Below are 17635 nucleotides of genomic sequence, written 5' to 3'. Positions count from 1 at the left end.
ATTAAATACCTGCGGTTTCACACAGGTCCGGAGCGCACATGTTTTGCTGTGACTGTTTCACCCTTCTTAATTTAGCAACCATTTAACAAAAATTTAACATTTTCTGTTTTATCACTATGTGTATTGCACTTTATCCACTATTACAAGCAGCTGCTAATTGGTACCGTATGCAAATATATGTGTATTACCTTTCAGTGTGTCTGTTTCCTCTTTTACTCATCCCACTTTGGTTTACCTAAAATACTTTATTATTAACAGGCTAAGAGGATGGGTTATGCTATAGAAAACTGTTGGCACTTTTAAGATCATATAACTGTTATTTTTCCCTTCAGATTAGAGGCAGTGCTTATACCACAGGGATTTCTAATCTGGAGGGAAAAAACAGGCAGGCAAATCTCCAAACTTTTAAACCCTCCCCTAATTACCTACTTTCCAATAAGTAGCAGCTCCTCCTGAACATACCCAGTTCTTTGCCTGCCTTCGGCAGGGGAGGTTAGACAGAAGGTTCTCCAGGAAGCAGGTGAGAAGGGCTGAGGCTCGGGAGGCTCTGCTTCCTTTATGTTCGGGTAAGTAGCGTTTCACACGCCGGACGGCGTGGTCTCTGCCTTTTTCTTATGCCGTCCCTTGCCGTGCCAGGTGCCGGTCTGACGAAGGACGCAGGCGTGCGTCGGCTGGGAGGTCCTGTTGGTGGAACGCACGCACAGGTTGCGTTGCGTTCCACCAGGGAGTCGCAGAGCGCTATGCACATGCGCAATGCGAACCTTGATTCAGGCGCCAAATTTGAACTTGGCGTTTGGTTTGGCTTACAGGACTTAAAAGGAGCAATTACCAGCAGCAACCTCTGTTTGCCAGGAGCTCTCAGAACGGTTGCAAAGTGTGTTTCTCACCTGCCCTCCAACACACTCTCAGGCCATTTAAGGTAAGACTGATTAAGTTTTTATTTTAAATGGTTTTAGCCTGAATCTTTAAGGAGAAAATTTTGATTATTTTCCCTTTCTTGTTTTCTGTTCCCAGTATGTCTAATCCTGAAAATCTGGATAAAGTTGCTGAGAAGGGGAAATGTACATCAAAAGCCAAGCATTTAATGTGCTCTGTGTGTGGCCAACCTATGCCAGATGGTTGTAAAAAGAAACTTTGCTCATTGTGTTCAAAAGAAGCTTCAGAGGAAGCAAAAAGAACAGAAATGTCCACATTTCTCAGCTGGTTGCAACAGAGTATGCAGCAATCATTTGTGGATATGCAGTCGGCAGCATTGCAGTCAGTCCAGGCTTCGGTTGCCCAGGATTCACAGATTGTAAAACATTCTAAGAAAAGGCTGAGATCTTGGGAAGTTTCCGATACAAGTTCAGGAACTAGTGGTTCTGATTATGGCGAAAATTCCGGTAGTGACTCATCAGATGAGGAATTTGCATTCCCAGAAGAAGCCATTGGGAAATTGATTAAAGAAGTGCAGTGCATTTTTGAGATTGAGGAAACAGGAAAAAAGTCCAAAATGTTTCCTTTTCACCCACAGATTAAGGAGTTGATTTTAAAAGAATGGAAATTCCCGAGCCACAAGCCGTTTATTTCTAAACATTTTAAAACTCTCTTTTCCATAGAAGCGGACCAGGACTGTAAGCTGGATACAGTCCCTGTAGTGGACGTTCCTATTGCTCAAATAGGAAAGAAGACTACATTACCGATTGGGGACTCAAGCGGGCTGAAGGATGTCATGGAAAAACGCTTGGACTTCTCCTTAAAAAAGTTGTTTATCTCTTCAGCAGCCCAAGCTAAAGCTTTGATTGTGGGGGCATCCGTTGCCAAGGCCCAAAAACTATGGTTGGAAGAGCTAGAAAAGGTCTATACGGGAGAAGCAAAGGAAGATCCGGTAAAACTGTTAAAAAAAAATATCAAGATGGCAGCTGATTTTTTAGTAGATGCCTCTGCAGAAAGCCTGAAATTATCGGCCAAGAATATGGGTATTTCAACAGTCGCCAGAAGAGCGCTTTGGCTTAGAAATTGGTCAGCAGATGCGGCATCTAAAAATTCACTGTGTGAATTAGCTTTTGAACCAGGAAGACTGTTCGGCTCGAAATTGGATGATCTGTTAAAACAGATGAAGGAAGGAAGAAAAGCTTTACCGGAGTCACATAGGAAGCAGTTTAGAAGCCGGAAATCGGAGACGCTTCCCTCATTTAGAAGTTCCTTTCGTAGAACCTATTTCAGGGGTCAACATAAAAGAGCCTTTGATTATAGGAAGAAGGAAAGATTTACAGACAAGAGAAATAAAAAATTATGACGCCAGGCCAGTGGGAGGAAGGTTGAGTCACTTCCTAGATCACTGGAAAAAGACAACATCAGATCGCTGGGTCCTCGCAGTGATAAAGGATGGGTACGCTCTAGAATTATCACAAACCCCAAAGAAAATGTTTCTATGTTCCGAGGTTCATTCTCTAGATATGGAACTCTCTCTGATGCGAGAAGTATCAAGTCTGTTACAAAAAAGAGTGGTGGAAGAAGTTCCTCTAAAGGAAAGACATCAAGGCACCTATTCAAGGCTTTTCTTGGTGCCAAAACCAGATGGCTCGTTCAGACCCATTTTAGACCTAAAAGCCGTAAACGGGTGTATTATCAAAAAGAAATTCCTCATGGAAACAGTAAAATCAGCTACTCTGCTTATTCATCCAAAAAGTTGGTTTGCGTCCCTGGATTTAAAAGATGCCTATCTTCATGTACCCATAGCAGAATCCAGCAAAAGTCTTCTAAGGTTTGCTGTGTGCTTCCAATCGGTAACCAGACATTACCAATTCAGAGCACTGCCTTTCGGCCTGTCATCGGCGCCCAGAGTATTCACAAAGCTTCTAGTAGTCGTCTCAGCTTTTATAAGAGGTATGGGCATCTCTGTCATTCCTTATTTGGACGACTGGCTGTTGATTGCAGAGTCACAAGATCAGCTACAGTTAGACCTGGGGACAGCTATAAAAACGCTGGAAAATCATGGCTGGCTAATAAATTTAAACAAATCGGAACTAGTGCCAGTTCAAAGGATTCAGTTCTTGGGTCTAATTTTGGATTCTATCGCTATGAAGTTGTTCCTGCCAGAAGAGAAGAAACTAAAGATCAAGCGATTAATCCGGAACCTCAGAGAAAAAGGTGTTTTTTCGATCAGAGAAGCCATGTGCTTACTGGGTCTGTTTACAGCCTCAATCCCGGCAGTCGGTTGGGCAAAAGCCAGAATGAGACCTCTACAGAGAAACATTCTGCAAGTCTGGAATCGACAGGAACTCGGCCTAGAGGGGCTTATGAGGTTCAACAATCTAACTTTGGTAAATCTGCATTGGTGGACCTCTTCTCGATTCCTGCACGCAGGTCTTTCATTCCAGATGAAGTCCTTCACTATAATAACAGACGCCTCTGCACTGGGCTGGGGGGCCCATTTGGGAGACATAAAGAAGCATGGGTGTTGGCAAGAGAAGGATATGAGAAATTCCTCAAACTTCAGGGAATTAACCCCTTAAGGACCAAACTTCTGGAATAAAAGGGAATCATGACATGTCACACATGTCATGTGTCCTTAAGGGGTTAAAGGCCGTATGGATGGCGCTCTTGGCATTTAGGTTTCTCATCAAAGATCAACATATTCAGATTCGTTCAGACAATCGAACGACAGTGGCATATTTGAACAAACAGGGAGGTACAAAATCAACAAAATTGGAAAGTCTATGTGCAAAGATCATGCTGTGGTCAGAAGTTCACCTTATTTCGATCTCAGCAGTTCACATTTTAGGAAAATTCAATGTGGTGGCAGATGCCCTGAGCCGGCATAATTTGAAGCAAACAGATTGGTCCCTGTCATGCAGAATTTTCAAGCTCATTACAGACCGCTTCGGTGTTCCGGAAATAGACCTGATGGCCTCCAGAATAAACAGGAAGACAAGACGTTTTGCATCCCTAAATCCAGCAGACAAGCCAGATATCATAGATGCTCTGTCAGTACCATGGAAGTTCAACCTGGCATATATCTTCCCGCCAGTAGTTCTTATTCCCAGAATACTTAAAAAAATAAAGCTGGAAAAAATAAGGATTATCCTAATCCTTCCCTGGTGGCCAAGAAGAAGTTGGTTCTCGGTTCTTCTGAACTTTCCAGGGGCCACTTTTTGGAAACTTCCTCAATCGGAAGAAATTCTAGAGGACGCCATGGTGCCTCTTCCGACCCTTCGGAGATTCCAATTGACGGCCTGGTTTCTGAACTCCAGATTTTAGAGAGTAACGGTCTGGATCCTGAAGTTATAAAAATTTTGTTGGCAACTAACAAGGAATCTACTTCGAGGATCTACGCTAGGATTTGGAAGTTATTTTGTCAGTGGTGTTGTAGGTTTAAAGTCAACCCTGTTTCCGCGTCCATCCAGAAGATTCTAAGTTTCCTTCAGCTGGGATTTGCAAAAGGTCATTGAAATTACAAGTTTCTGCTATCAGTTTCTTCTCCCTCAGATGCTTAGCATCAAATATTCTGATTTCAAGGTTCTTCAGAGCTCTGACACGTTTGGTGCCCTATGTTAGGGAAACCTGTCCTCCCTGGGATCTAAACTTGGTCCTTTCCGCGCTTTGTGAGCCACCCTTTGAACCATTGGAGGAAGCGTCCCTGAAGATTATTTCGTTAAAAACCGTTTTTTGGTGGCTATCACATCAGCTAAAAGAGTGTGTGAGATCCAAGCTCTTCGGGCGAATTTTCCTTTTTTGATTTTTCATCAGGACAAGGTGGTTCTAAAGCTCGACCCTTCATTCATCCCTAAAGTTTTATCTGTTGCGAATGTCAACCAAGAAGTTGTGTTGCCGACTTTTTGTCAGAATCCGTCTAATGCCTTGGAAAGTAAATTTCACTGCCTAGACGTAAAGAGATGTCTTTTGCAATATCTAAAAGCTACGGAATCCTTCCGGAAGGATAACAGTCTTTTTGTCTTGTTCAAGGGCACAAGAAAAGGTATGAAGGTTTCAAAGAGTTCACTGGCTAGATGGCTGAAGGATTGTATTCCGTTGGCATATTCCAAGAGTGGCACTGAAATTGCAGGCCCTATAAAGGCCCATTCTACTAGAGCTGTTTCTACGTCATGGGCTCTGCGAGCAGCTGCTTCTCCTTCTCAGATTTGTTCAGCAGCTACTTGGTCCTCTCTCCATACGTTCTCAAGACACTACAAGTTGGACATACTGGCCTCGGAGGATGCAGCTTTTGGGCGTAAGATGCTTCAAGCAGTAGTGAAATGAAACCCGCCCTCAGGATCTGCTTTATTATATCCCTGTGGTATAAGCACTGCCTCTAATCTGAAGGGAAAAACATAAATTTTACTTACCGTAAATTTCTTTTTCCTGAAGATTAGAGGCAGTGCTACAATTCCTGCCCCTTTTTCTAATAAACTCAGTAATTTTGCAGCTATTTGGCTTATGTATTTTCTGGGTATGTTCAGGAGGAGCTGCTACTTATTGGAAAGTAGGTAATTAGGGGAGGGTTTAAAAGTTTGGAGATTTGCCTGCCTGTTTTTTCCCTCCAGATTAGAAATCCCTGTGGTATAAGCACTGCCTCTAATCTTCAGGAAAAATAAATTTACGGTAAGTAAAATTTATGTTTTACTCCTCATGATGTCTTATACAACGGTTTCAAAATCTTTAAGCAACTGTATCAAATCTTACTTTTCTTTATAATATAAATAGAATGGATCTACAGGGCTGAAAAAAAAAAAAAAAAACTCAGATTAGTATAGCCAATACACATAAAATCCCAAATATTTAAGGTTGCACTCACAGACACAAATTGATAGCAGGCATATCTCAATAATGGGGAGATGGTATAGGATCCTCAGCATAGATTTTTGGACATGTAAGAGAGAAATAAACCACAAATAAGTGTAGATGGTCTAAACACTGAGACCTGCACTTCAATAGATTGCACTTACGAATTTGTAATGATATATAGGCATATCATCAGATGTTTCCCATGGCCATCCTCCTCCAATCGATGGAAAATAAGGATACCTGGTCTAGGTAATAAAACTATTTATTCACGTAAGAATATAAAAACAAACAAAATCATACAGTGAAAATCTCTCTACAGAGGTCCAACCCTACGCGTTTCGTCCGTAACGAACCGGACTTCCTCAGGGGTAATTGTTTCCAGGATCTCCCGTTTATTTCTCTCTTACATGTCCAAAAATCCATGCTGAGGATCCTATACCATCTCCCCATTATTGAGATACGCCTGCTATCAATTTATGTCTGTGAGTGCAACCTTAAATATTTGGGATTTTATGTGTATTGGCTATACTACTCTGAGTTTTTTATTTTTTTCAGCCCTGTAGATCCATTCTATTTATATTATATTGTGAGGACTGGGAGGAGTCCTGTTTTCTACGGTTTAGAGCTGGTTAGGTATTTTTTGACCTATCTGTGTGCTTGTTCTACATTTTTACGGGTGATTAGTGTGTTGTTGTGTATCTATTACTTTTCTTTATATTTTGCCTTCTTAATGATTTGCCAAAAAATAGTTCTAATATTTATTTAAAAAATGTTTCCTCACTTATCCATCTAGTATGATGAATTGGTCCCGGCATCGCTGACGACAAAACTTGGGGGATTTTATATCAACACAGGAACGCTTCAATTTAGGCAAGCATCTGATTCAGAAAATGAAGACTTTGTTGAGAATAAAAAGCATAAATCATCTAAAGTGAGTGTTTTGCAGTGTGTGTGGTTGATGTTCCCTAACATGTCATTAATTATCTAGCTTTGAGGGTTTTCTTTGTAGTCCTACTTCCATAATTGCATTTCATAATACAAACAAAAGTAGCCTATCTAGATTAGATTGTATTGCTGAATTGTATAAGTAACTCATAAAATTATTTTAGTAGATTTTTATTTTGTTTAAGACTTTTTTAATGGGCTTGGCATAATACAATACACTAAAGTGTTATACCTGGCTTTCTTTAATTGATGTGACTTAATATTGTGTAGAATGCTTTAATGAGTAACCAAGCTTGTCTTTCACATTCAAACACAAAACATTTTGATGATTTTTTTTTATATCCTATATAATGGTGTCCAACCTCAGACTGGCATACACTGTAAATAATTGACACTCCCATGCTGTTGTGATGGCGTATAAATTCCTCACTGCAGGGGGCGGGGCCTGACCGCTGAGCAGACTGGTCGTACTGAACAGGAGCTCCGTGAGAAAGCCCTGCAAACAAGCGACTTTTAACCACAAACTCACAGTGAGCCTCATAATCAGGCACAGCAGAGCAATGGTGGCACCCGGGGACTTATCTGACCGGTTCACCGGACTCAAAGTGGCACTCTGAAGCAGAATCAGATCTGCAGCCTACAGCGCGCGCTGGTGTGGGAGAGGCGGCCGACCTCCCCGCCGACGGACCAGCAGGAAGAAAATGCAACGCTACAGATCCCGATTAACCCCCCCCCCCCCTGCCGGTGAGGGATATCCCGGCACACGCAACCGACCAAACGACAAACACATTAGTAGACCCCACATAGGGATGAATAAGCCTACGACCAAACAAGACCTATTGGGCCCAACCAAAATGGCGGCGTGGACGCAGCACAGGCCCAGGCCCACACTAATTGAACCGCCCAAGCACGCACTGGAGTACATCAACCGTCTCAGTACTTACCTGTGGGCAAGACTCAAGACCCAGAGACAGTTATACCACGCAGCTATGAGAGAGGTGACGGCATGGCTCCGACCGGCCACTCGGCGGAGTCTGCAAGGGACCCCACACCATGCCTCCAGAGCGGCCTCCAGAATGCAGCGGAGCCGAAACTCTAAAGGGCGGGCACAAGCAACGGGTCTCCCACACGAAGCAACAGAAGATTTCAAACCACGCAACAGGACCCAACTTGCCCAGCACTCAGTGGCCCCAACGACAAACAACCAGCACCTAGCGGCGGTACAGCCATACACCTGCAGAAAGCAGTCCGCAGCGAGAACTCACTGGCGGAGGACGAGTCCGTACTCATAAGCCGCCCGATCGAATGGCATATCCCTGGTGGCAACGCTCACGAGCACCAGAAATACCGAGAGGCCCGGGTACGGTTAAGAGACTTTGCTACTTGTCCGTGGAGGAGATGCAGGAGCATGCCGGCAAGCAAAGATGGCGGCGACACCGTACTCTGAAAGGTGGACTTACGATATCTGGGGCTAGCAGCCTGCCATCATTAGGCATCGGCTAAGCAAGCCTAAGCGCTGGACTATTTAATACATAGTATGTTAGCCTTAGCATCAATCGATACCCTGCTATTAGAACGCATCACTATATGCCAGGCAAATTTCAAAGCGTTATTGTTTTTTTGTTTTTTATTTTAATTTAAAGCGTATTTTAAGCAAGCATCTTTTAAGCTTACTTAGGCAATATTAAGCATATTATACTAGGGTGCAATGGTTAGGGGCAATTATGTATGGTAATAGTACAGTCGATTTACACTATATAATCTGTGCCCGTCATGAAAGCTGACCCATAATGTAACACACGCGCCAGAATTACCACTAGTCTAATCCCTAATACGTGCTGTGATGCCTTAGTCAGCAATAGCCATACTTGGAGAGTGCATGAAAACCCTCCCCCCTAGGAGTATATGTATAATGCATGAGAAATGCTTACGGTTAGCCGGTTTAATGCTATGTTGTGTGCATTTTAGTCATATGTTCGCTCTCACTACAGACGCTAGAAAACCTTGGTAAACGCTGTGATAAACTAATGGTCAAGCAGCCTACTCTGATACCCAGTCATGACTATTGTGCCTCCTAGGCAAACTCACTACGTGCTCTAAGACAGCTGTAAAAGCTTGTTTCAGCACCCTACTTTGCACTCATCCTGCCTTAGTCTGAATTGATGCCTAGCTCAGCCTGATAATATGTGCATCCAACATGGGGTCCACATAACCTACACTTGCCTAAGCCAAGAAGACGGCTAAACAGGACACTTACCCTCACCTTGCACATAGCCTGCACTACCGACACAACTCACCTACACCACACTCCCCCCACACGAACATCGAACACTCTAACTCTACTCTGGAAACTCATCTACTCTAAAAACTGTTCAGTTAATCTTGTTTTATGTATCCTAATATAAAAACGTGCATTTACCCTTGCCGCTGTTGTGGCGTTTAATCTTGTAATGTACTCACCTGCACGACAAAAATAAAGAATTAAAAAAAAAAATAATTCCTCACTGCACTCTAAGGACGCCACCATAGCACACAAAGCAAAATGTTCTTTGCAGTAAAAAGGTCAATATAAATATTTAAATTGCCTACTATAGGATGTATATCTACTACATACATATATTTTGTGCTTTACAAGGTCTCTAAGGTAAAGGAGGACCATTCTTTGAAGAAACGCAAGAGGAAAGAGGATAGTGCAGAGAAAGATAAAGGACCCAAAAAACTGAAAGTTGCTAAGCAAATGGGGTATGTATGTTTAAAAACTGCATATTGTTTGAACTATATATTTAACATATTTGTGTTATTCATTATAGACATTTTCAGGGGAGTGGTGGAACATACATCTGTTCCTGGCTTAATGGGCAATTTATTCAACTCTATTATTTTGGATCTCCACATTCTAAGTGAAGGAATCACCTGCTACCTGTCAATTATAAATGGTTATGTTTTACATTTTAAAGTTAAGCTCAATAACATTGCTAGTATACATGTGATTTTAGGCAGAATAGTTTGTGTACAAAAATTACTGCTTTATTTAACAATATAGATAGTTTGTATTTTCACAAATTGTATATTTATAAATCCTAAAGCAGTCAGATAAAAAAGCTTGCAAAAGCTGCAGATCTCCTGTCTGTAGCCTTTGCAAGCCATCCACCTCTAACTCAGCCCAGCCTTTCTGTTGAACAGAGCACTAACCTTGCAAAGACATCTCATTGAGATGCATTGGGAAGTCTGTGATTGAACAACCATAAACTCTTCGGTTCGAAGGGGAGGGCTGGCAAAGACCTCAGACAAGATATCTGCTGATTTTGCAAGCTTTTTTTTTTTTTATCCCCAATAAAATAATGCATAACTAGATGCATGCATGTTTTCATTTGTGATGTATCTACTAAACAGTGATTTTTATTTATTTAGGGTAGTGGAGTTTTACTTTTAACTCTCTTAAAGACACATGTGGTGTGAGAAATAGTATTGGGTCCATTCACTTAACATGGGTTTAAGAAAACCAAAACAAAACATAATTTAGATTTTTCCGTTGACCACCACTTGTTAGAAATGTTTTTTTTTTTTTAAATGTATACGGGCTCTATTGGTGGTCAACATCAAGAGGAAGGAGGTCAATTCAGATGAACAAATAGGAACATTTTAAAAAGTAGTGCATGTATTGCTTTGTTTGCCCTGCTTCCTTGTGTGTGTTTCTTACATTTAAGATGAGGCCTAGTGTATGTTTAGAAAAGGACTTGTTTTGATTCACAAAATCTAGTATGGAGTTTTCCTTAGAATAATTGCTGTTTTTGTTACCACTTTAGGAATGCGTCTGTATGTATTTTATTAACCATTCCTCTTTAATATCTTGAACTTTTCTAGCAGTGTTAATATTTGTCTAATTGTTTACCCTCCAGTGTCATGGCTTTCAATGCCCACAAACCAGATAAGAAGAAGAAAAAACTGTACAAGGACTCGTTGTCACTTGCTGCTATGCTTCAGAAGTTTGAGAAGGAAAAAAATGCTATGAGGACAAAACAAAGCACACAGAATCCTCTAACAGTAACTGTTGTTAATGCTGCTCCTAAGCCAGTCATTGCTAATCCTACTGCCAGTGATTTGTCGGATTTAACCCTTGGTGCTGACCCAGTGCTTGCCATATTTGGCGGTGGCAGTGAGCGTGAACTCTTGCAGGAAGCAGAGAATGCTTTGGAAATGCTTGGCGACTTTGATATTGACAAACTTTTGGACTCTGCCTCAAATGATAGCCCAGCATGTTCTGAAGCTGGAGAGAATGGCACTATTGGGCATTCTGTAAATCTCTCTCAGTCACAGGTGACCAAACCAGCAACGACTATTCCTGAAGGTCTCCCAGCACTGCTGGAAAAACGTATTGAGGATCTAAAAGTGGTAAGTAAGATTGATACTACACTGCTTAACGTCCAAATCAGGGATAGACAACCTACGGCACTAGTGCCGTGCACGGCACTCGAGGTGCCTTTGCACGGCACTCAAGGCTGCTAAAGCCAAACAGGCTCTGGCCTATCAGGAGTCTCAGTAAAACTTCAGATATCTGCTAATCCGAAAAGGTAGTGAAGGACAATCCTCAACTTATGCATTGCAGCACGTAGAGGAAGTGATCTCAGATCACTTCCTCCCAGCACTTATGAATGGGAATCCACACAGTAGTAGAGCAGCACGCAGTTGCAGCTCCTGTCTTAGACATGTACCTGGCCGGCCTGGTCCCCACTGGAACCCAGGGAAGTCACCCACACTGCTAGATATACACAGATATGCAGAATAACCCTTCACACCATACAAATAATACGGACAGCCCACACACAAACATACACACAATCCGAACAAACGCAACACCACTAACAATCCACATACATGCACACAACCCCACATGCAGCCTCTCACATGCAATACCCCAAACAGCCCTTACACACTACCAAACACACAATGTGACATATCCATACACACATACAATTCCACAAGCAGCCCCCATATACAGCTTACATTCATATGTATCATACACAATACCATAAACTACTCATGAACATATACAATATAATAGCTCATATACACAGGGCCGTCTTTAACGCGGGGCAAATGGGGCAGCTGCACAGTGAGCCCCGCTGGCCTCAACTATTTCTCACCCCCCGGCCGGTAATCCGCACACTAAGGAGGCCCACCGGCTGGCCCATGCACAAAGGGCCACCCGGTGGGCTTCTGTCAGAAGGGGTCTGGTCGCGCTTTGAGGCCCTTAAACAGCGCGAGTGGACCCCTTGATTTTCGGCAGCAGGCTGGGAGGAAGGGACGGCCGTGCATCACTTCCTCCCACAAAGAGAGGAGTGCGGGGAAGAAGAGTAGGCAGAGTGGAGGGGGGCTGGCCAAGAGAGCCAGACCCCCAACTCCCAACACCTTCAGCCACCAGCAGGAAAGGTAGGAAACTGGAGGGTGGGTTTTAAAGTGTAAATGTTGTGTGTGTGTCTCAGTATATCGGGGTGTATGTCAGCATGTCTCAATTTAAAAAAAGAAAAAATAGGACCGCACGCTACGGGACATCACAATCCTATATCGGTACGGTGCTGCTAAAAGGTTGCCTACCCCTGGTCTAAATTATATATGTTTTTTTTTTTTGTTGTTTTTTTTTTTTTACTCTGTCATCGCAAAGAACATTGACACTCCCTTTCTCATTTCTACTTCCTCAGGCAGCAAAAACATTTGATGAAGAAGGTCGAAAGAAATTCTTTACTCAAGAAATGAACAACATTTTGCTAGAGTATGTAAATTATATTGGTCTTCATTATTAGAATTTTCATTCCTTTTCAGCCTGTTTAACTCCTTAAGGACCAAACTTCTGGAATAAAAGGGAATCATGACATGTCACACATGTCATGTGTCCTTAAGGGGTTAAAATGTAGTTCTTCAAACACATTTTTATTTATTTTTTTAAATTTTGTGTTTTTATTGACCTGCTCTGAACAAAAATTGTGACCTCACTTTTTGCAATTGTTATATATTAAGATCATTCATAAAAGTTCCAAAATTAATAAAAAAAAAAAAAATGGAAGCTTGATATCCTTCAAACATCATATCAATACAGTGCTTATGAAAAAAGCCATTTATGTTTTTAAAGGATCACTATAGGTTCAGGTACACAAACGTGACCCTATAGTGTTAACACGACCATCTAGCCCACCTGGGCCCCTCATGCCTCCATAAATATAGCAAAATCTTACAGATGTAAGTCTGCATGCTGTTCGACTAAAAAAAAAACAAGCAGTGTGCTGACTTCATTAGAAGTGGTGGCTTGATCCAATCACAGTGCTTCTCCATAGGATTGGCTGAGACTGACAAGGAGGCAGATCAGGGGCAGAGCCAGCCTGTTTCAAACACAGCCCTGGCCAATCAGCATCTCCTCATAGAGATGAATTGCATCAATGAATCTCTGAGGAAAGATCAGTGTCTGCATGCAGAGGGAGGAGATACTGAATGTTTGGATGCATTTTAGGCAGCCATGACCCAGGAAGGATCTCTAGCAGCCATCTAAGGAGTGGCCAGTGAAGTTATCACTAGGCTGCAATGTAAACACTGCATTTTCTCTGAAAAGACAGTGTTTACAGCAAAAAACCTGAAGGTAATGATTCTACTCACCACAACAAATTCAATAAGCTGTAGTTTTTCTGGTGACTATAGTGTCCCTTTAAAATGTAAAAAGTGTTCTGAAACCAAGGAACAAATTTCTGAGATAACGAAAACACATTTATGAATGATTATGTCTGTATGTTCAATGCAGTGAAAAAAAATCAAATACCGGTACTTGTATAATATTAGAATGCATCTGCTCTGAGAATGGGTGTGGGGATGTCTTTACATACACAAACACGGAAACTGCATGTCGCAATTATATCTTAAATCAAAAAGAGCATGTGAGGTGCACAGTAATTTGCAGGCTTGTCTAGTAGTTTGGAACTTTACATGTTGAGTTCTGAATGTAGATACAAAATCTCCCACATTTGATTTTATGTAAATGCTTTTTAATTTTTGAGATGGATTGTCAATATGTATATTCAGATAATTCTGCAGAAATTCATTAATCTGAATCCTAGATCTTTTTATTTGACAGTATTGAAATACAGCTGCAGGAGTTGACCCCAAGCAACAGGAATGGAGTATATGGTTATATAGAGACTTTTGTTCCTTGCAATAAGGATACACTTGTCAAACGCCTGAAAAAACTTCATCTTCACATACAGGTAACATTCATGTCATGCTACGTAAGGTCTGGAAACAGAACTTTATGCATAATGTTATCTATTATATATTTTTTTTTACTATTTAGAATTTTTGTATTGTATCATAGCAGTACGAACATTTGTCATCTCGATTCATTCGGCTACTTTTTTTTTTTTTTTTTTTTAATTCTTTATTTTTGTAGTGCGTAAGCGTATAACAGTTGCTTGTGAGGTACCCCAAAGGCAATCCTCTAGCACAGTACGAACAGTTGAATATAGAGGTACAAGGTAGAACAGGCACATTTTTATATATAAGGATAGAAGCAGTATAGCTTTACTTTGTGTAAGCTTTTGCTTAACATAACAGAGTGATCTCGCCAGGTGATTGTTTTGCTGTGTCAAGAGCTATTCAAGCTGCGAGCGAATTACCACATGTTTTAGAGCAAGTCAGTGTAAGTCAGTAGGTTGGTTATTGCTAGTGACCACAGCAAGGGGTATGGTTACAGAATATGTAATGACATGGCTGGCATGGGTCAGCAGCGTGTTGAGTCGAACCTCATCCTAACAGGCTGATATGTCTACTTATGCATACGTGTTGAGCTAGTTATTTACTGGAGCCCTCCTGGTCGTTATGGCTATAGATTAGTAGTCACCCTGGTGAACGTGTTGGGCTAACATTGGGAACAAGGTAGTAAGGCTATATTTGGAGAGGCTCAGTATGTAGTTGCTCATTCCCGCGTGGGATTTCCCCCATGGCCCCTGGCATGGACAGAGCTGTGCGTCGTATTAAATTGTATGCTGCAAGTACCCAGCGCTAATACATTCGGCTACATTTTAAATGCAACATTTGCATACAGTACAACATATCAGGTGAACATATAAGAGCTTAGGTAGAGCATATATTCTGTAATAACATAAAAATAATTACTAGCGTAAGACTGCATAATGGTAGTAGGAAAAATTAGCATTTGCTTGTTGGGAACAGCTTTCTTATGGGGGGGGAGGTGTGAGCAAGTTGGGAGATAAATTTCCAATGATATATGTTAGTAACATGTTGGCTGATGGGCCAGCTTTAAAGGAATAATATACTGTATAAATGTGAACAATCATAAAGCGATAATGTAAAACAATAGCATAAGGAACAGAGGCCTACAACATGCATTCCTATTCATAATGCACTTGCGAGACGTCTGAGCGATTGCAAAGTTCAGGTTGTCGGTTTAGGTGAGCCTTCAACACAGCTCGCTCCTGGGAAGAATGGTTGTATTTTCTTAACGTCCCAGAGCCTGGAGGTAGTCGGTGCTACAGAGATATTGCTTGTAGTGGCCTCCTGAGATATGCCTAAAGCCTGAAAAAACTTCAGTCACATGCTTGTGCGATGTGCACTCTTTAGCCTTCCTGACTGACAGAAAGCCTGCACCCTGGTCCCCAGCGATACTGTATCCCCTTGGCCCTCAGAAGCTGTGTTTCTTCTTTCATGGAGTGTCGCCAAGTTACAGTTGCTCTAGAGAGGTCGTTATAAAAGGGTAGGTCAGAGCCCTCGAACTCAGGTGTTTGCTTCACAGGCTGCTTCTTGGACTAGCATCTTGCCCCAGAGCGATTGAAAACGAATAAGTAAGTCCCGTGGGACCTCAGCTGGGGCTCTTGGAGGCTTAGGTACTTGGAAATTGAACTCCAGCAAAATAGATTTTGCTTTAGCTGGTAAGAGAAGGGAGGACAGTAATCTGCGTAGGTAGTGTGGGATCTCAGGGTCTTGCACTTCCTCTGGTATCCCCCTAATCCTGAGGTTTCACTGATGTTTAGAATATTCCAGTGCCGCCACTTTGTTTTCCAAAGTAGTGCTTGTCAGCTTTAGTTGGGTAATTTTCCTCTGCAGGGCCTCAATTTTGTCTGCTGTAGCCACTTCATTTACTTCTACGGCCTATATGTGGGCTGTCATGGCGCTCAAATCTTTCCTGGTTAAGGCAACGTCAGCTGCTGATTGGGTTCTAACCTCCTTGAGCAGGTTAATGATATCTGCTTTGCTCGCCGGCATCTGTTCATGGAGTACTTCCATTCTGATAATCCCCCCCATTTGCTGGTGCCTCGGCGGACTCCCCTTCACGCATCCGAGGAGTAGTCAGAGGCTTCCTGCGTAGGCGCCATCTTGGCAGGCCGCGACGTTACCCTGAACAAATCCCTGATATTTTTAGAAGTCGGCGTCGTCTCACTTTGTAGTTGTTTTGATTTGTGTACCATTATGTTCGGACAGGTGTAGGAGGTAAGTGGGGCTTCCTAATCTGCCTGTTTTACGCTTTTAAAAAAAATTTTGGCGGAATTTCTCCCAGAACTCAGTGCTTGCACGTCTGCTTGAGTTGCTTGCTAGCTCCGCCCCCCTGTTATAAATTATTTTGATATCTTATTATTTTATGTATCTGGGACACCTTTGAGTTGTAAATGCAGTACGTGCCTAAGCTGGTTGACACACCCAGGTAGAACTCAAATGTTGTGGGTGTATACTTCAAATAACTCCCTATTTAGTTGTAAGGTAGCTGTTGTGTTTTTTTGTTTTTTTTTAAGTAATAAATTATTTAAACATAAGTTTAAACCATTCTAAGTCTTCAGTCAACATTGCTACAGTCCATTTGTTTACTGATTACTGTTCCGTTATCGTGAAGGCTTACTTATATAAGTATTTATCCCATTTCTACAACTTTCATACATTTCAGGATGATCGACTTAGAGAACCTCTTCAGAGACTTAAAATGGCTATTGGCATTGTAATGCCTGACCAGCTGAATAGGTACCAAGAAGACTGCCAAGCCCACAATCAGGCAAAAAATGCCAAGTAAGCCTTTACTTTTTCTTAGTGTATTTCTGCTGTATAAATGGGTTCTTGTACAATGCTTATTTTTATACAATAATAGCAATGCAAGGCGTAAGCAGTGCATTTTTTTTTTTTTTTTTTTTTTTTTTTTTTTTTTAACGGTTGTTCTACACCCCTTTCCATTTGTCTTGTTTAACCTCTCTTTACTCACAAGTAATTGGTGGTGACTGATCGATGTACAGAACTGTCCCTTATTTGCCAAAATGTGTTGCATGATTTTTCTCACCAGAACACTTACATTAAGCTGTGGTTTTTCTGGTGACTATAGTGTTCCTTTAACGTAGATTAATACAAATGTATTATTTGTTTTTTGTCCAGACAGTTTTCTCTTTGTGTGTCTCATATAACTAGAGTTGCTAGGGTTCTTTGTTTGTTTTTTGGTTTGGGGTGGCTGTGGCAGAAATAAAATTTCCTCTTTTAGTATTGTAAATCATATCTGCTTGTCAATACAGGCACCTTGGAGAGGATGATCGTGATAAGAATCCTTCTGAGGATGATGATGAGGAGAAACCTGGCAAAAGAATCATGGGACCAAGGAAGAAATTCTGCTGGGATGATAATATAAGGTATCAAATTAAGTGGTTAATGTGACAAAAATGGGAGATGGTGAATCATATTATGTTTGCTTTCATTGTTTGAATATGTAAACATTAAAATATTAGGTTAGCAAATAATAGCACGTGTCTCACCTGTTCAGGATAGTGACTGTATTTCCATTTTTGAAATAAACCAAAATAAAAACAGACCAGCACCAGTGAATTCAAACAGAATATGGGCAGGTGTGCACTCTGTTAGCTCCAGTGAAATCTTATACACAATACCAAATAATTCA

At 41.5% G+C, this 17635-nt stretch overlaps 1 protein-coding gene across 1 annotated transcript in view; it reads left to right on the top strand.

The window, feature by feature from the left end:
• Positions 1-17635, top strand: part of UBN2 (ubinuclein 2) — a 48510-nt gene that overhangs the window by 12025 nt on the left and 18850 nt on the right. Inside the window, exons 4-10 of the mRNA XM_063426348.1 lie at positions 6560-6697; positions 9347-9453; positions 10611-11103; positions 12411-12481; positions 13829-13958; positions 16646-16764; positions 17256-17369. Of these exons, the coding sequence (XP_063282418.1) occupies positions 6560-6697; positions 9347-9453; positions 10611-11103; positions 12411-12481; positions 13829-13958; positions 16646-16764; positions 17256-17369 (1172 nt within the window). The remainder of the gene's footprint in view (positions 1-6559; positions 6698-9346; positions 9454-10610; positions 11104-12410; positions 12482-13828; positions 13959-16645; positions 16765-17255; positions 17370-17635) is intronic.

This window comes from Pelobates fuscus, chromosome 7 (assembly GCF_036172605.1).
Source record: "Pelobates fuscus isolate aPelFus1 chromosome 7, aPelFus1.pri, whole genome shotgun sequence".
Classification (NCBI taxonomy): domain Eukaryota; kingdom Metazoa; phylum Chordata; class Amphibia; order Anura; family Pelobatidae; genus Pelobates; species Pelobates fuscus.
Note: the sequence above shows the minus strand (reverse complement) of the source record. Positions and strands in the feature narration are given on the sequence as shown.